At 34.9% G+C, this 19,859-nt stretch overlaps 1 protein-coding gene and 1 long non-coding RNA gene across 2 annotated transcripts; one reads left to right on the top strand and one right to left on the bottom strand.

Moving 5' to 3' along the window:
• Positions 1-2,310: 2,310 nt before the first annotated feature.
• LOC106075725 (60S ribosomal protein L23a-like) lies at positions 2,311-6,822 on the bottom strand. Its single transcript, XM_056005776.1, has 5 exons — positions 6,666-6,822; positions 6,082-6,385; positions 4,209-4,385; positions 2,504-2,573; positions 2,311-2,364 (listed from the first exon to the last, which is right to left on the bottom strand). The coding sequence occupies exons 1-5, from the start codon at positions 6,697-6,699 to the stop codon at positions 2,350-2,352; spliced, it is 600 nt and encodes a 199-aa protein (XP_055861751.1). The 5' UTR covers positions 6,700-6,822; the 3' UTR covers positions 2,311-2,349.
• On the top strand, positions 6,812-17,889 carry LOC106067124 (uncharacterized). The gene is made up of 3 exons (XR_008773924.1): positions 6,812-6,891; positions 13,069-13,176; positions 17,862-17,889. It is a non-coding gene; the product is annotated as an uncharacterized LOC106067124 (long non-coding RNA).
• The last annotated feature ends 1,970 nt before the right edge of the window (positions 17,890-19,859 follow it).

Genomic DNA, 19,859 nt, shown 5'->3' with positions numbered 1-19,859 from the left:
TCATGTTGGCGTTGTCTCAAAAGAAGTTTCAGACTTAACGCTTTCATACCGACATAACTTTAAACTATATTGCATAAAAAGCCCAAATGTATTTGCTTATTTTACAAGGACGAAATGAAGCCTAATTTGTAATAACCAACACTGGACTTTCTGCAGTTCTTTTCAGACACGGTCATGGTAATATTACTTTCTTGTAGACACAATTACGTTAATTAATAAAAAATGTTAAAATTTTAAAATAAAATCATTCGACTAACAAGTTTACAATTCAAAGTATTACTTAAGGTACAAATCATTAGTGGGCAATGAAATTTAAAAGTCTCGACGTGCTTCAATGAGATCCACTATCGTAGACCCCCATTTACAGGCCATAGACCCCCAATTTATTTTTTCACTTCCGTAGACCCCCTGGAAGTCCTCGTAGACCCCTGGGGGTCTATATAGACCACTTTGGGAATCACTGGTCTAATCTTTCGACTCAGGACCGGACACAACAGAATGCGACAACACATGTACCGGAAGCTCAAAATTGGAACCAGTGAAATCTGCCCATGTGGTGTATCACCAGAGAATGCAGACCACGTCCTCCAAAACTGCTCTCTTTACCAAGAGGCCCGTATAAGACATAGGCCCCAAATCACCCCAATAGAAAGGAAACTATATGGAGAGCTCCCTGATTTGGAAACCACTGCGCAGTTCATCTCATGTATTGGTCTAGTCATCTGAACACTCCAACATAACATTGAGAACGAAGAACTCTACCGCCCCTCCCCTTACCAGACGAAAACATGTTTTAAAACAAAATACCGTAGTCAAATATTTCACATGAATTTATCACAAAGAAAGACTTTGCTTTGGAAAATTTAGAATTCACACGAACTTTTTCAGTAGAAGAGTAACGTTTGAGTAAAGACAATTTGATCTTGACTTAGTAGGCCTAAACTAGGAATAAAATGCAAAGCGAATGTATTTAAAAAAAAAAAAAAAAAAATATTTTCACTTATTCTTATCCATACACAGACTAGGCCCCGCGCAATCCGTTTCGCATAGGTCCCCACAATCTGTAGGACCGGCCCTGGAGATAATTTTATGTAAATTAGAAACAGTTGTGTACTTAAGACTGTTCCTTGAGGCACAACTAAGTTTTATTGGTATTGATTTGGAGCCATTCTTTATTAATTGATTAAGGTTATGGTGGTGAACTTTGTCAAATGTCTAATAAATTTTCATTAGATTCTTTCCAGTTCCTCTGTACCTTGCCATAATTTAGTGATGCCTGAATTATTTTGAACACTGGTGCTAGCTCGAGGCTTAGTTCTTTGAGCAATCTAGCTGGAATACCATCAGGTCCAGAAACTTTATTTGGTTTAATGCTAGCTAATTGTACATTCATATGTTTTCTACTTGGTTTAAATTTATTAATGTCTTCGACCTCTGGTGCTGAGAATGCTGATGCCAAATATTTATTAAGAATGTTAGAAGTGAACTTAAATGGGGATACTGCTGTTTCCATCATGTACTGGTATTCTTTCTGCAGCTGACTGCTAACATTTTGGTTTAGCTGGGTTTTTTTTTTGTGTATTTGTTTGAGTATTTAGTTGATTTTTTATTATGTTTTTAAGATGGCTTTTAATGAAATTCCAGAGGTCATCAACTGGTTGGTTAACTTCTTTTTCTGATAGGTAGTTTTTGAAGCTTGGTGTAGTAGCCCCAGAGTAATTTTTTTCTTTTAGGTTTTATATTGGTTACTGCATCTGTGTATTTAAACAATATTATGGTAAGATAGTCCTGGGATTATATAAAAAATTACCACTAATCTGTTGTTACTTGGTTTTTAATAATGATTTAAATTGTGTAATACGAATACTTCATTATTATTCTTAAGGTTTTGATGATGGTTAATGATTTCCAATTAATATCAGTAAGGTGGAAGTCACACATGGCAAAAAAAAAAAAAAAAGCATGAAAGTTGATGTCATGATTCCTGCATATACCCTAAGCTAGAATTCGGTTGGCTGTAGATGCTACCCATTATTAGGGATGTTGATTCTTTATTTTTTGAGTTAGGTAAAGTAATTTCTTCTGCTAACAGCACTAGTGTTTTTTTTTTTAATTGGTAGAAGAACTAGCTGTCATATCTTCCCTAAAAATTTTCATAATTGCTATTAAAAATTTCTGCATTATAAATTTCAGGGTTAGGCTTCTCTATAAGATTTCTAAGACTTAGAGGATAATTTTAATTTTCTTTTTTAAAAGTTAGGACAAGATGAAAATCACCAACGACAAACCAAAAGCATAACAACATAAAAGTATCATCATAAATCATTTATTAAGCTAACCAACAATAATTTAGATGATTCCAATCTGAAAAATAAAAAATTAAAAGCTGTTACTAAATAATGCTTTTACATTTTTTTAATGTGCTCATTTCATTCTGATATAAACTAAAAGAATAGTAATAACACCATTTGCTTTAAAAATATATATAAAAAAATTAACTCACTTTGTTAGCAACATCCAATGCATCATAATCAGAAGCCAAGTGAACATAAGCTTTCTTTTCACAATCTGGCCTGTTGTAAATAAAAACCAAATTATTAACCCAAAATCTAATGAAGAACATAAGCTATGTGGACCTAGCTATATAGAAACTCTTTAAAGTTTCATAGTATAATTAAAAGTAAGAAAACCTGAATATCTTAATCATGTCCTTTGTTTGAAATCAATAGTTCCATCCAACTCTATTATTTAGAATTTATTCTAGATCTATCACTAATTACTAATCTTTAGTCTAATGACCTAATGTTACCATTTTTTTTTGCATCTACCAGATTTTATTACAGCTCTAGAATCTAGATCTATAAATATCGAAATCTAATTCTAGTCCTAGTTGAGTACTTCTCAGTTTCTGGATTCTAGATCTAGAAACTAGATCTATAACTAGACTCTAGTTTAGACCTAGACTAGAAGTGCTAAGTAGATATCATTCTATATTATTTAGGCCATAGCCTTACTATGTCTATGCCTTAATTACATTTAGATCTAGATTTTAACATATTTTTAAAATCCTTTTCTTTTAAACAGGTTAGATTAGAGTTAGAATCTAAATGGTATATTTATATAGATTAGAGTCTAAGAATATAATAAGACTATATTGTCACTATCTATACTATAAAGTAGAACGTAAGACATATGTACCAAATAGAAATCAAAACCGTTTGACCAATCTTGATAAAACTTGGCATAAATGTTCCTTGGGTACTAATGTGGACTGTAGTGTATGTATTGTAGCCCTAAAACTAGACCCCCAAAAAAACAAAAAAGCTGACCAACTCTATGAAAGTATGCTATTTTATGAATCTAGGCTATGTTTACCATGTTGAAATGAGAAAAGATCGAAAAGATTTAGATCTAGATATAACTACACTTTGCACATATAGTTTTTTACTTTAACACATGAACATACTAATTATAGTCCATTCATTTCATATTTTAATTAAATTAACATTCAAATTTGTTTTTTTACATGAGTGCAACTTTATTCTTAAAATCGCGTGCTTCTAAATATAGATCTATACACAAGCCAATGTTTTCATTAAAAAATTTAATTCAGGTCAATTAGCTATTTTTAGCTCCATTCATAATATTTTTTTATTCATGAATTCGCTTTACTTATAACATTATTATTTTCTTTAATTTTTTTTAATGCACTATTATCAGTGACTACATCGGCAGTGCAAGTTAAGACCCGCAAGCAGCAGGTAATATCTGTCTAGTATTATATAAGATAGATATATCTAGCTCAACCATATCTGATTAGTAAATTTTGTACAGGAGAAACTGTTTATTAAACTTTGCACATGAAGTCCACCAAATATGATTTTCAAAGCAATTAAGAGAAAGCTGATGAATCTCTAAGTTCTTAAGCAAGGCAAGCAAGAACAACCAGATGAAGAGCTATCCTTATAGGAAGAGAATGTTAAGCAATAAAAATGCATATTGAGGCTTCCTAAATTCTTATGTGACTCTTTTTAATGCTGATACAAGTTGTGTATTTACAAGAAGTGGATCTCCACCACAATGGGCTTTTAAAGCATTAGTATATATCTAATAACTAAAAAATAGAACTTATAGACGTGTCAAAAGACAGGATGTGCGCATGTAATAATCTTATACCGCATTCTTCCAAAAATGGAAAAATTATTTACCTGATTAAAGTATTAACCTTGGAAACATCTATATCGTACAACTTCTTAACTGCCATTTTTATCATGTGTTTGTTGGCTCTCTTGTCCACAATAAACACTAAAGTGTTGTTGTCTTCTATTTTTTTCATGGCAGACTCAGTTGTTAGGGGATACTTGATCAGTGCATACTGGTCAAGCCTACATATACATATAAAAATCAGATTAAAAAACAATAGAAAATGATTTAAGTGAAATTGTCAACAAAAGGAACACTATTTTTTTAAAAATGTTCCCCTTTCAGATCTTGAGATCTATCTGACAGATGATGTTAAGTTAAGATCATCTATTTCTATTGCCAACTGTTAACGAGCAGGGTGCTATGTGGCCAGCACAATGACCAACCGCCTTTACTTTCCCCAACTAAAGTCAGGTACTTATTAAAGTTGGGTGGACCCAGGGGCACCCTTAAATCCCAGTATTCACCGACATTCGAACCCATGACCTCAGGTTCGGAAGCCAAGCGCTTAACCATTCAACCACCGAATAAATTTCCACAGCAGTACCGCTTAAGTGGTACTGACTTTTGCAATTCATGTGCACAACTGGGACACCATTCACGATTAAGTACCAATACAACTACATCAGTTTATTCGTTTGTTATATTAGCAAACATAATTTGAAAGTTTTTATACTATTCATAGTAGGGAGTTCAGTGATAAAATAGTTATTTACTTATATGCAATGAAACCACTATAGCTAGATGGATAATTTTGAGATATAAATGACACAAAAAGAATTTTGAAAATCGGATAATTAGTTATAAATTTTTTAGTTAATTATTTTGACCTCTTCTTTGCCTTTGTATTGTCATTGTCACTTTGAATTATTTTTTTAATCTATATAGATCTAATTATTATTTAGCTTTAAAATATATATTTTAAGATACATTAAAATTAATATTCCTGTGATTTTTTAATGTTATTTAACTTTTAATTAACATTATGAAATAATATTTTAAGTGAGAAAATACGTTCATCTGACATGGCATTCATTCATTTGACCCATTTATACATCCGGTAAGCACAAGGTGATTGGCTGGGCCCAGTCACGTGACCTACTTTTGACATCGCGAATGACGCGTAGGGGAAAAAAAGAGGGCTGCGCTAGTGATTTGATTGGACCAAAATAAAAAATTACTTTCAATCAAAAGCCGCTGGAATTGTCAATACTTACAAAAAAACTAATTACACACATAGAATCGGCAAGTGATGAGCTGTAAAACGATGTTTGAAATTTTCTTAAGGGTCAACAGAATACGAAGATATTACAAAAAGAAAAATTCAACCTGCAACAGTTTCGTACACACTTAAGCTATCTTAATATTTCAAACAGTAATGGAAACGTCATCCATTTCTGCGTACAACGGTGTATCACATGACTATATACGACTTATATTTACAAGAGGCTTTTAAAAAGAAAATGGGATAGCCTAACCTCGTTTCGCGAAGTGGGACAAAAAAAATACGGACGATTTTTCAGGCGGACTGAACGGCCTATTCATAGTATTAACCCAACAGCTACTAATGCAACCAAATGCCCCCAACCCCTACTTGCTACTAATGAGCCTAAATTCGCCTGCCACATCTCCTTCCACAAAGTGATGTGTTCAGCTCCCTTTTTCTTGCAGAAAGCGAGAGGTTTTTCATCTTGACCAGTGTTTCAGATAAAATGCTACCTTTTGAAGAAATAGTTGGGGGATGTTCTTCCAGATGTGTTTTTTTTTAGAAATGGCCACCTGTGCAAGTACCTAAATTCTAAATTAAATCTAAATGTATGAAAATGATTTTATCTTAATTGTACAAATATTCTAGCAGGTAGGGTAAACAGAACTTACTTATTATTTCTGTTCACACTTCGACGAGGATATTTTGGAGCTCTAGGAAGCTTTAAGGTTTTTGGCCGTCTAAAGTGTACAGAGGTCCTGATTTTTCTGCTTTTTTTATCATGTTGCCCCTTCAACACTGATTTCTTGGCTTTCAATGCTTTATCTTTCGCTTTAACAACCCCTCCGTCACTTTTAGGTGGAGCAGCTGGCTTCTTTTCTACTTTTGCTGGAGTCTTTTTCTCCACTTTAGCTGGAGGTTTTTTCTCCACTTTTGGAGGAGGTGCTGCCTTTTTTTCTTCTTTAGCAGCAGGCTCTGTGAACAAAATATTTTTAAAACAATAAATAATAGATATAGAATCTTCTGTCTGAATTTAGATCTAAATATAGTTGGCAAAAGTTAGTTAATGATGACTGAAATCAGCATGCTCTGAAACTCTGACTGTTGACAGTCACACGAGTGACTGGGAACGCTTCACAAATGGAATTTAACAACTGATGATACATATTCAACTGTTAGTACTAGCATTTCTTCAATGTAAAAACACATTAAATTCAATAATATTTAATAATTAAAAACATATAGATAAACTTACTTGCTGCTGCTGGCTTTTGCGTCTTCTTAGCCATGACGATATTTCATAAAAAGACCGGAAAGGGTTTACAACTTGTCGATCACGGAGGCCGTCTTCAGAATTTTAACTTTTTAATTGAAGAGTTCTATAGACTCTATATTAGATATCCCAGTTTAGATAGATCTATATTATAACAAATCAAATTTCACCTCTTTGAAGAGTTACATAGTGATAATTTTTATTTTCGGTTTGTTGATTTCATTGATTACACTAAATTACGCTTTGACAAAATAAAATCTAGACAGTAGACTCTATCAATCTAGATAAGGTTATGATCTAATGTTCGCCTATAAAATTAAAAATGTCAAATAGACGTATCACAGATTCTTTTTTAAAAAGGAAAAAGACTACAAGTACAACTAGATCTAGATGTACTTCAAAACTGACAAAAAAAGGTAGAGATTAGTCATTAGAGAAGAGTCACTTAGAGTGTAGTCACAGTAGTGAGTAGAGTAGAGACTAGAGTCTAAGTCTAGAGACTGAGAGAAAGAGTTATCAGAGACAGAGTAGAGTTACTATAGTGAGTATAGATAATAGTGACAAGTCTATAGTTACGTATAGTACTATACTTACTTAACTTACTATACTAAGACTAGATTAGATGATAGATTGATAGATTTCAGATAGATCTATTCTAAGAGGTAAGAGTAAGTAGACAAAAGTCTAAGAGTAGAATAACTAAGAATAGTAATAGTCTAGATCTGAAATCTGAATCTAGAGTAATCTAGACAATCTAGTAATATTAATTTATAACTAATAGTAATGGCAAATAAGCCTAATTGCCTCTAAGCCTTAGCCTTAGTCTAAGGCTAATTACTAGTAAATACTAGATCTATAGTAGATTCTTATATCTGGACACTGATTTTCCAGAACTTAAGTGCGAAGTTCGAAAAGCCCCGATTTGTATCTATAGAGGTTCGAACAGTTCACTTTTTATTGCTAAACTTTTTATTTGAATGTTTACCAAATTACTACTATATTGCTACTGCGCAAGCACCTTTTTTTCTTTACCTCCGACACATACTATTTCCTTTTCCTTGTAAAGGTTAAGTTCATGGTGAGGTCAAACTCAGGAGGTGTGGAATTATTCTTTTTTACTACCCGGTAGTGAAGGAAATGGGTAATGGGCTTAAGGCTATTTTTAAGTCTGATGGCTCATCAGCTTAAAGAGACTATATCTATTTGAAGTTGTGGAGGGTGGGAAATGGTGCAATGGATGTTGTTCTTGCGCTGGGGTAAAAAGAAATTGACTTTATAGTGAAAATTAAATATATTAAAACATGTTTTTAGATATATTTTCTTTGATCTGTTTGAACCTTCCAGCTTACTAACTGGGGAAAAATCCGATCGAGGTAAAGTACGCTTGGCGATACCTACCCTACACCTCTTTGACCTCATATTGAATTTTAACTAAGCCTAGTGATACATTAAATTCTATCTATTTTTATAGAAAAAAGGACGAGGAATTCAGAGATACCATCAGTTTTTTCATAGGTCAGACCGTTACAGTGCTATAAAAATCCAAACTTGAAAATTGCTGCCAGCGGGCTTAATGCTTTTGAACTTCGCACTTTACTGTAGGTCAAATTTTTATTTTATTTTTTTATTTGGTGAAGCATGAAGGTTAAAGTTACAAAAAAAACTGAAAGCAGATTCTTATTCTTCATCTAAGGACAATAAAAATAGCTGTTTTCCTTTGTATTAACTTAATATTAAGTATAACAACCCATAGACAAGATTTTATTTTAAAATAAATTGGGTCACTTCATGCTCCTATTGTCCTATATTGAACACAGTTTTTGTGCTTTCCCCTTCATAAGTTCATTGGACAGTGAGCACTGTCAGTAAACACCACTATGTAATTGCTAATAAATATATATATCTGTGTTAATTAAAAATTATTTAGATTGTATTAATAGAAGTTGATTCACTTCTGCAATATGTATTTATAGTCTATTTCCTCATACTCTCTCTCTCTCTCTCTCTATATATATATATTATATTATATACATATATATGTATATTTATCATTTATAGTTTATTTATTTAAATACCTATATCAACTATGTGTAGAAACAGACAGAAATAAATCTATATAAATTATAGATCTATAAATTAATTATTATAATTTAATAAACATGATATTTTCAACTAGGCTACATGTATTCTCTCTCTTTCTTTTAATTCCCATCCAAGGACCCTCTTCTTCTTTTCATAATTTGGATGTTCGTTTTTGTTATACCTTAACACCTCCTCCCTCCCATAGAAAGATGCTTATAATTCTTTTCATGACTCTCTCCCCTTCCCTTCACTGCCTGTTTGATAGGTCGGGACACTACACGTTTAGTCTATATAGATACCTCTTCTCACCGTCAGCTCACCTGGCGTGATCACCTGCAGTGGGCATGGTCTCTGGTTTTAAATTAGCAGCCCTCACTTTTTCTTTCATTCATAAATTATATATTCTAGATATCTCAATCTAGTTCATATCATATTCATTGAAAAAATCATAGCTTTATTAATCCCAATATATTTCTAATTAGGATTTTGCCGTGTCCAATAAAGGAGAATGAGTTCATTATTATTCATTTGGACACCTCCTTTTTTAATTTTATTTAACAGTTAACAGTATAAATGTGATTGGAATGTCTTTCTCAAGATGTTTAGAAGTTTATTTTGATATGCCCATCAGCCTACGATCAAACAGCCCTCTCCCTTATATGGGTGTGAATTGCCGGGGGAGGTTAAAACCGAGAATCTAAAAAACTGTCATCTGCTTTGGAAAAGCTGAACAAAAATACCGGAACTTATCCAAAATTGGACATGCACAGTCCTGAAATGTCAATTTTTGCTGCAAACATAAAAACAAATGAATTACAAACAAAAAAAGTGACACGTTCAATGAAGGAGAATTTGATGGGGTGTCCAAAATATAAAAGCCTCGTCTATATCTGTATTATATTCTATAACTAGATCTATATTATTATTATTATATTATATAACTCTAGATGTTATAATATAATATATGTAGACTAGGGAGGTGAAATAAAAAATTTATCTTTGAAAAAACAATTTTTCGTTAGTATATCATTTGGTGATGGGAATTTTCCGAAAATTTCTTCTGATCCGATTTTCTAACAAAAAAATCCTAAATTTTCCCCGAAATTTTTTTTATATTGAACATGCGCACATCCTGTCTTTTGACACAGTTAAAGTTCTATTTTTAGAAAAATATTGTGTTATCGTATTGTCTTATAGACTAGATCTAAGTCTAGAGTCGTCTTGACTCTAGATCTAGGTCTAGAGTGGTTTGAATCAGTTTAGATAGATATATCCGGGGCGCCGCTTGAGAGGTGACCTGATTACATTGTGACATAATCAGCATTTGTTTTCTATTATTCCTTTCATATTGTGTTATTGTGTTTCAGGGAATGAAAGTGTTTCTTGTTTTATGGACTATTTTATTATTGTGCATGTTAAAAACCAGTGTTTCAGTGGATAGCATGAATAATATGATAGTCAATGAATCTTTGTACACACCCGCCATCTTGGAAACAAATGGCCGATACATAACAAACCGCCATGAGCTCATCAACACACAGACAAAACGAAACGAACGAGACAGTAGAGGAGGAGTTCAAGTCAAAAGCAGCAAAAGAGGTCAAAGGGGCTATCTGCCTCCTATTGTCTTGGGCAATGTTAGATCACTAATAACAAAATGGATGAACTTGATTGTTGCTGCAGACATTTCTACCAATTCGTGAAAGCTCGCTAATCTGTCTCACTGAAACATGGCTAAATGAAAGTATTCCTGACACATCAGTAGACTTGGATGTGTTTCTTTTGTACAGATCAGACAGAACAATAGATAGTGGCAAAACAAGAGTGGGAGGACTGGTCATTTATGTAATTAAACAGTATTGCTGTGTGAACAATATTTCAATCAAAACTAAAGTGTGTACGACCAATATTGAACTACTATGTATCAATCTCAGGCCATACTACCTGCAGAGAGAGTTTACACAAATCTACGTCATACTTGTGTATACACAACCAACACAGAGAAAGCAACAGAACATATACTAGACATTGTACATAACATTGATCAAAACAAAAAGTCCTGATGCTGTCCGACTAGTTATGGGAGATTTCAATCATCTTTTGTTAGTTCAACACTTGCCATCATATAGTCAATATGTTGATTGTCCTACAAGGCATGATAAAACCTTGGACATGTGTTATAGCAACATACAAATGACCTACACATCTCGATTGCTATTCCCCCTAGGAGAGTTGGACCACACAATGATCCATCTTACACCCATGTACAAACCGGTTTTAAAATCAACAAAACCCGAAGTACAGTCCATCCAGTCATGGTCTGACGACGCTGTTTTACAACTACAAAGTTGCCTGGAGCAAACAGATTGGGACGTGTTTGTAAACAACTGCCCTGACATAGATGAACTTACCACAACCGTTATTTCGTACATCCAGTTCTGTGAAAACATGATTGTACCTGAGAAGAAAATTAAAACATTCAGTAATAATAGACATTAAGGAAGCGATTCTATACAAGAAAAGAATGTTCCAGAGCAGTTCTTCTGAATTCATCTCAGCCAAAAAAGCCCTTAAAAAGATATTATTTGAAGGAAAAGAGAGATTCAAGGGAAAAAATCGAAAGCTCTTTTAAGAGAAATAACTCTAAATCTTGTTGGAGTGGCTTGAAACAAATTACTGGCTACTTACCTAAGCGTGAACCAATGTGCGTCACTGACAATAACAAATTTGCTAATGAATTAAATGAATTCTACAGCCGATTTGACTGCCACAACTTTGAGAAAGACCACCATGATTTATTGGCATCATTTGAAAACAGCAATATAATCCAGTCTCCAGAACTGTTTAATAAACAAGAAGTGACTAAAATATTTAAACAAGTAAACACAGCTAAAGCCTTGGGACCCGACAAATTACGTGGCAAACTTGTAAAACTATGTGCGGAACAACTGGCTTATATCTTTTATACTATATTCAACAAGTCCTGGCAAACGCACAAAATACCTTCCATTTGGAAGACATCTGAAATAATTCCAGTACCCAAAAAGAAGATCATTGCTTCCAACAACGACCCGTAGCACTTACATCAACATGTTGTGGTCAAAAAATCTGTACACATAAATGGATCTTGGTTAAACCAGCTGGTTAATTGTAAATTAGCTTACTAAACATGCTAAGTCTTAAAACATTGACCTAGTTTCCACACAACTATGTCACGGACCTGTCAAGTAGGTAGATAACACATCTCGAATGGCTACGAGACTAAGACTTTTTAGTGTCCCTAAAACCCACATAAAAATGCTAATATCTCATTAACGTCTTAAACGTTATGGAGAATATTTTGCATGCTTGTTTTTTTAAGCATTTTATTACAGAAAACAAGTATTAGCACTACCACCCCACCCTCCACCCCCCGGCCTGGTTTGTGGGGGGACATTTAACATATACTACAGTCTCCGCCATGTTCTAAGGAACATTTATGGCAAGTTTTATCAAGATTGGTCAAACAGTTCTGATTTCTATATTGGACATAAAAACATACATACATACATATGCCTTACATTCTGCTTTGTATATTAGATAATTTTTTAAAATATAAATAACATTTAAAATAGATCTAATTCTAATGTTCACCTTTCAAATGGCAAATTGTCTTTTTTAAACAGAAAAATATGCAAAGGATCATTAGGATGGATTAAACTCTAATTAGATCTATCTGCTTCTTTGAAGGATTGTCTGTAATTTGTTAAAGACTAGATTCTTGATCTATTCTTATTCTAAGATATATATATAGAGAGAGAGAGTATATATAGTAAATAGATCTATAATAATACTCAGCGATGTCGCCTTAGTTATAGTGATAACTTCTCCTTTCTACTTTAGCTGTTTGCTTACTGTTTTCACTTTGACAAAACAAAAAAAAACTAGATTTCTCTATGATATATTTACAATAGATCAAATGCTCACCTTTTTAAATGTCAAGTAGACATAGCCCAGAAAAGAAAAATATTACTTCAAAAGTGTAGCCAAGTCGTTTAATAATGCTTAGCCTGCCAAGGTGGGTAACCCAGTTAACTTAAATCATCCCCTAGCTAAACCTGTGAAACCCAACTGGACTTGTAAAATGTGGCCTGTTTATTGGAAGTTACAACAACAACAAAACAAAAACAAAGCCTGGGAACTAAACAAAAGTGAAGCCAATGTGTAGTGCTAGTGTATAGGCCGTATATACACACACAAATCTTTGCTATTTGTATTATAATGGGACAATTGTACAAGTCTATTGTATATTTTTATAATATAGAGTCTCCAGCATCTACATGTAGCAAAAAGTCAAAAGAGTCTCAAGACACCAAAGATCTTACCCTGCTGAAATCATTTGATCTTACATTAGAGTATGGACCCTGTATAGGTTTGTATAAATATAATATATATATTTAAGTTTAACAAAAATTATAATTGTCTAAACATGCTAATACAGCTTTTCTCAAACCGTGGGGCAGTGGGCTAATATCCAGACAAAGTGAGGGGCAGGAAACCTGTCACTTTATTTTTCAAAGGACACAAAAATAATTTTTTTTTCACTGTAGTTATTAATCCATCTTTCATTATTGATATTTCAAAAATTAAAATATTTTACATACAGTAAGAGATATTGTTTCATCTTCTAAGTGGAACCTTTTTAAATGTATACAGTCTTTAAGAAATTATATATTGCCTAAAAAATTCTTTTAGAAATTGACATTTCAAAACATCTCCACTTACATTTTTAGGTCAGAATGGTCAAAATCCTCCCATCACCAGTGACTTGGCAGAATTTAAGTCATTGGTTAATATGTATGACTAAATGCATGACGCGTAGGACGTAATCATCTTCTTTTTTCAAGTAACGTCTGTATTATATAAGATAAGATCTGTTGTACATTGTTATATTGATGAATTTTGCATGACAAAAAAAAAAGGTTAGCATCAACATGGAGATGAACTGATGATGATCACCCATATTACATCTCATCTCTGCATGTGGTCCCTTCTGAGGCAAGGCCACCAACCAGCTTCCTCCAGGTGTCTCGGTTCGGGGCAGGTTTCTCCAACTGTCCGCACATCTTGCTTAGCATCTGCTTCCAAATTACAGTGCCATGTATTCCTGGGCCTTCTCTTTCCTTGGAGGTTCCAGGTTAGAGAATTGTTTTGTTATGTTAGATGCAGGCTTGCAAACAGTGTGAGCTATCTATATCCAGTGTCTCTGAAGGATATCTACTTCATGGACTGCTGCTTTGTTTTTTGCCACAGTTCCTCATTCATGATCTCGTCTGGCCAGTGAATCATAAAAATCTTCCTCAGGCAGGTATTGATAAATGCCTGGATTTTTTTCATGGTGGTGATGGTGGTTCTCCAGGTCTTTGCTCCATAAAGTAGTATTGGCTTAACAATGGTGTTGAGCCTGATCTTGGTGGTGGTGCTTATTTCCCTAGATCCCCAGGTGTTCTTCAGCTGATGGAAGGCTGCTCAGGCTTTACCAATGCAGGTTCTGACATCTGCTTGAGTTCCTCCATGGTTGTCAAGAAAGGTGAAACTTTCCACCTCTTCCAACGACTTGCCTTGGACTGTAATGGGTGTATTGTGGGAGGCCTTTATCTTGAACACCTTGCTCTTCCCTCTGTTTATGGTAAGACCCATACTAGCAATGACACTTATCTTTTCCTGCATCTGCTGTTGTGTGTGAGAAAGAAAAGCCAGGTCATCTGCAAAGTCAAGTGTTATGTTAGATGCAGGCTTGCAAACAGTGTGAGCTATCTATATCCAGTGTCTCTGAAGGATATCTACTTCATGGACTGCTGCTTTGTTTTTTGCCACAGTTCCTCATTCATGATCTCGTCTGGCCAGTGAATCATAAAAATCTTCCTCAGGCAGGTATTGATAAATGCCTGGATTTTTTTCATGGTGGTGATGGTGGTTCTCCAGGTCTTTGCTCCATAAAGTAGTATTGGCTTAACAATGGTGTTGAGCCTGATCTTGGTGGTGGTGCTTATTTCCCTAGATCCCCAGGTGTTCTTCAGCTGATGGAAGGCTGCTCAGGCTTTACCAATGCAGGTTCTGACATCTGCTTGAGTTCCTCCATGGTTGTCAAGAAAGGTGAAACTTTCCACCTCTTCCAACGACTTGCCTTGGACTGTAATGGGTGTATTGTGGGAGGCCTTTATCTTGAACACCTTGCTCTTCCCTCTGTTTATGGTAAGACCCATACTAGCAATGACACTTATCTTTTCCTGCATCTGCTGTTGTGTGTGAGAAAGAAAAGCCAGGTCATCTGCAAAGTCAAGTGTTATGTTAGATGCAGGCTTGCAAACAGTGTGAGCTATCTATATCCAGTGTCTCTGAAGGATATCTACTTCATGGACTGCTGCTTTGTTTTTTGCCACAGTTCCTCATTCATGATCTCGTCTGGCCAGTGAATCATAAAAATCTTCCTCAGGCAGGTATTGATAAATGCCTGGATTTTTTTCATGGTGGTGATGGTGGTTCTCCAGGTCTTTGCTCCATAAAGTAGTATTGGCTTAACAATGGTGTTGAGCCTGATCTTGGTGGTGGTGCTTATTTCCCTAGATCCCCAGGTGTTCTTCAGCTGATGGAAGGCTGCTCAGGCTTTACCAATGCAGGTTCTGACATCTGCTTGAGTTCCTCCATGGTTGTCAAGAAAGGTGAAACTTTCCACCTCTTCCAACGACTTGCCTTGGACTGTAATGGGTGTATTGTGGGAGGCCTTTATCTTGAACACCTTGCTCTTCCCTCTGTTTATGGTAAGACCCATACTAGCAATGACACTTATCTTTTCCTGCATCTGCTGTTGTGTGTGAGAAATAAAAGCCAGGTCATCTGCAAAGTCAAGGTCATCTAGCTGTTTCCACAGTGTCCACTTTTACCATTATGCTTCTGGTCTGTTGCTTTCTTCGTGACCCAATCTATGACTTACAGAAACAAGAAGGGAGAGAGTAAACAGCCTTGTCTGACTCATGTTTGGACTTCAAATGCGTCTGTCAGTTGTCTGTCATGCACTATTCTCCAAGTCTTCCCCTCATATGAGCTCCTGATGATATTAGTAATTTTTTCAGGCACTCCATAGTGTCTCAGAAGTCTCCAGAGGGTCTGTTTGTCCATGCTGTCAAAGGTCTTAGTCTATAAAACTGACGTAGAGAGGGGAGTTCCATTCCATGGACTGTTTCAAAATTAAACATGGTGTCGCTATCTGATCTGTGCATGATCTCTCCTTTTAAAGCCGGCTTGTTGGTCATTGAGATGTGGATTTACTGCATCTTTCATTCAGTTTAGCAGAATGCAGTTAAACACTTTTCCTGAAATGGATAGCAGCGTTATCCCTCAATAGTTGGAGCAGGAACTAAGATCGCCTTTCTTGGTGAGTCTGATGAAGGAGCCCTCTTTCCACTGGTGGCACTTCTTCTTTTTCCATAACATATCTTGCAAAAGAGAGTAGAATAATTTCACACTGGTATCAATGTCTGCCTTAAGCTCTTCAACTGGGATGCTGTCAGGTCCTGCAGATTTGCCATTCTTCAGTTACACTATTACAGATATACGTATAGTAGTGCTTTTTGGATGCCTTAAGAATGAGTTTATCAAACTCGGAATGCAGGAAAATGCTCCACACCAGGGTTCTGCCTAAGACACCCTTGCTTGCTGGAGAAGAACATCCTGCCTCTAAAATACTATCTTTAGAAATATTTTTTTCTGTTATTCAAAACATTTTAACGTTATCTAAAAAAAAACAATGTTTCTGAAAAAAAAAGACTAAATGGACTAGCTTTTTTAATGAACTTTCATTCCGTAAATTTGAATTCCAAACATACTGTAAATATATAGAGAGAAAGAGCCCTTCGAAGTATCAAACGGGGTTAAACAAGGCACCTACACTGTTCAGTATTATGTTATCTGCTATGCTGACAGATGCATTCACAAATAGAGAAACCAACGGGATAAATACAGCATACAGATTTGAAGGTGACCTATTCAACCCGAGGGAGCTCAAAGCAAAATCAAAAATAAAATCAGCAGTAATCAGGGACCTGCTGTTTGCTGACAGCTGTGCCCTAAATGCCTGCTCTGAAAATGATCTGCAGAGCATCGTGACTTCTCAAGAGAATGTTCAGACTTTGGCCTTACCATTAACACAAAAAATATTTGCCTGCTCCAGGGAAAGCCTACTCAGATCCAATCATCAAGATAAATGGACATGATATAAATGCAGTGGACAGATTCCTGTATCTTGGCAGCACACTCTCCAGAAACAGAAAGATTGATAATGAAATTGACCTGCGTATTGCCAAGGCCAGTGGATCCTATGGCAGACTGTCTAAAAATGTCTGGAACAGAAGAGATATCACCACAAATACAAAGCTAGGGATCTATGGAGCTGTCATCCTCCCTACATGGCTCTTTGCCTCAGAAACGTGGACAGTGTACAGAAAACATGCAACGAAACTGAACCACATGACATGTCTACGAAAAATACTAAATGGCAGGAAAAAATACCAGATACTGAAGTCCTTCGAAGAGCAGGTCTGCAAAGCATCCACACAATTCCAGCTCCAATGGGCAGGACACGTCTGCAGAATGGAAGACCACCCCATCCCTAAACAACTCCTTTATGGCAATTAAGGGAAGGAAAGCGCTTACAAGGCACTGTGAAAACTGGCGCACAAATTGCTAAGGAAAAGAGAACAGCGCTTGCAGAAGAGAAGAAAAGCAAGGCCAATGACACTAGCTCCAGCTGAAATAACCTGCCCAGTGTGCAGTCAAATAATCTGGGCTCACATAGGTCTCACCAGCCACATGAGGAGGCACAAAACCCCAGTGCAAAGTCCTCAGAAAATCATGTTATAGTTTTAAATCTTCTTTACTTTTTCATTACATTGCTTAAAACCCTTTTGATACCTACTCTAGGACCTAAGGAGGGCACACATTTTTTTGGTCTTGGTGTAGGGGCACCATGTTTGAAAATCTGAGCTAATCCACAGGATAGATTTAAGTTGTCATTGAAATATACCTTGATCTCTTAACTGATTCTTTTAAATCACACAGGCATAACAAGAATGGAGAGATGGAAAAGGGCAGAAAAACATGGATTGAATCCTCCAGTGATTGTCAAAGAAATAATTGTTTGCCATGAGCATGATGAATTGTTTACACAAAGGTTTGTAAGACAAAACTAATTTGAATAAGAATTAAGTTTATGCAGCCATATATAGAACATGGTTTTTAATGATAATATTGATAGCTTTTTAGCAGTTTTAACCTATTTAGGACATTTATTGTAGCTCCCTCTGTTAGACTCTTTTTTTTCATTTAAATAAAAAAATTTACAATTAGTACCTAATTAAAGAATTAAGATTAGTCTCTTTCGATCGCTGTAATTTGGTGAGGTTTGACACAGTATTTGGAACATATTCATTGAGTAATCTTATAAATTACAGACCTTACATCAAAAAAAGAATATAATTACATTCTACTTATTTCATGTGACAATCAAGTCATGCATGTTAATCAGTGACTGAAAATCTGCCAAGGTTTTACTGGCTGATTCAGGTTCTAATAGCACTAGGGAAGAAGGAGCACTTGTAAAATTAATCTTAGCATACGTGCCTTTATCTTTGTGTCTTTCTGAGTATTTGATTAGGTTTTGTTTTTGTATTATTTGTAAATTATGGTATTGTCTTCTGTCCTGAAGGGTATCTATATTTTTAGTGATTTTATAAATGATTTACACTAATCAGTTGTGAATATTCATTCTAATAAATCTTATGGGTCTATTTTGTGTTTGTTCTAGTTTATCCATATTGTCACAAAAATGTATATATTACACATTTAACACATTATCTCCATAATTATTTTCCACATTCTGACAGAATTGTTCATTTTTCACATTTATACATTCTACCTTGTTATGATTAAACTTCTATAACATCTTTGCAATGGAATAAAGCGTCTGGACCTGATGGTATTCCAGCTAGATTACTCAAAGAACTAAGCAATGAGCTAGCACCAGTGTTGAAAATACTTTTTCAGGCATCTCTTAACCAGGGCAGAGTACCAAGGGACTGGAAAGAAGCCAATGTCACCCCCCTATTTAAAAAAGGAGAAAAATCTGACCCAGGAAACTACAGACCAGTATCACTTACCAGCAACGCATGTAAAATCCTAGAACACATAATATGTTGCAACATCATAAACCACTTAGACAAACATAATGTCCTTACTCCATACCAACATGGCTTTAGGAGTTTAGGTGACTAAATGCATGACGCTTAGGACGTAATCATCTTTTTTTTTGAAGTAACATCTGTATCATATAAGAAGATAAGAAGATTCATTGCAATAACACAACAAAATTATACTTTAAAGATTCCTATGATGCTTCTTTTGCTCGCTAAAAATTAAATTTTAAGTGTAGTGCTACAATTGTGTACATTATACGCAAACTTGTTTTTTTTTAATTTAGAAAAAAAAAAAAAGAGATTGAGCTTTAAAAAGGTTGAATAATTAGAAGCTGTGTCAAAATTTTTAAATGAGGACCACCAGCACCATCCCTATAGAGTTTAGACCTAATTGTTATTGTTGCCCCTTCCTTTTTTTTTTTTTAATCAAATTTCTCTCTCTCTCCCGATTCATGTAATAGGCCTACTATCAATGGTTTTATGAACATACAGTGGAGAAAAAAAAAAGAATGGGGCGATCTGGCAGCCATTGTCACCACAAATGCTAGTCACCTTAACATAAACCTGATCCTTGCATTAAAACAGTGGACCTTATTCACCAATCATAAAAACAAACAACATTTAGCCTGTGTATTATGTAATTTGTATAGAAGAGATAGAGAACCACATGGCTAATATTGTTTGTTTAAGATTGGTGTATGAGGTCTATTCAAACAACCCAAACTCTAGTTGAAAACATTTAGGATGTTTAGGACATTTGAAGGATCTATTAAGATTCTATATTTTTAGATCAGTTTTAACAAAAGTGCTTTTTTTTCTCACTTTGTTGTCATTCCCTAATTGTCTTGTGGGCCCCAACTGGTCA

The sequence above is a fragment of the Biomphalaria glabrata genome, chromosome 12, assembly GCF_947242115.1.
Source record: "Biomphalaria glabrata chromosome 12, xgBioGlab47.1, whole genome shotgun sequence".
In the NCBI taxonomy this organism is placed as follows: Eukaryota; Metazoa; Mollusca; class Gastropoda; family Planorbidae; genus Biomphalaria; species Biomphalaria glabrata.
The sequence above is the reverse complement of the archived record's forward strand: the minus strand, read 5'-3'. Positions and strand labels throughout refer to the sequence as shown.

Bases quoted from the DNA above. Each gene is read 5' to 3' on its own strand.
- LOC106075725 (XM_056005776.1), bottom strand. From the start codon at position 6,699: ATGGCTAAGAAGACGCAAAAGCCAGCAGCAGCAA. The intron at 6,386-6,665 runs GTAAGTTTATCT...TTTTGTTCACAG, and splicing joins GCAAAAGCCAGCAGCAGCAA to AGCCTGCTGCTAAAGAAGAA. The intron at 2,574-4,208 runs GTAAATAATTTT...TATTTACAACAG, and splicing joins AAGGTTAATACTTTAATCAG to GCCAGATTGTGAAAAGAAAG.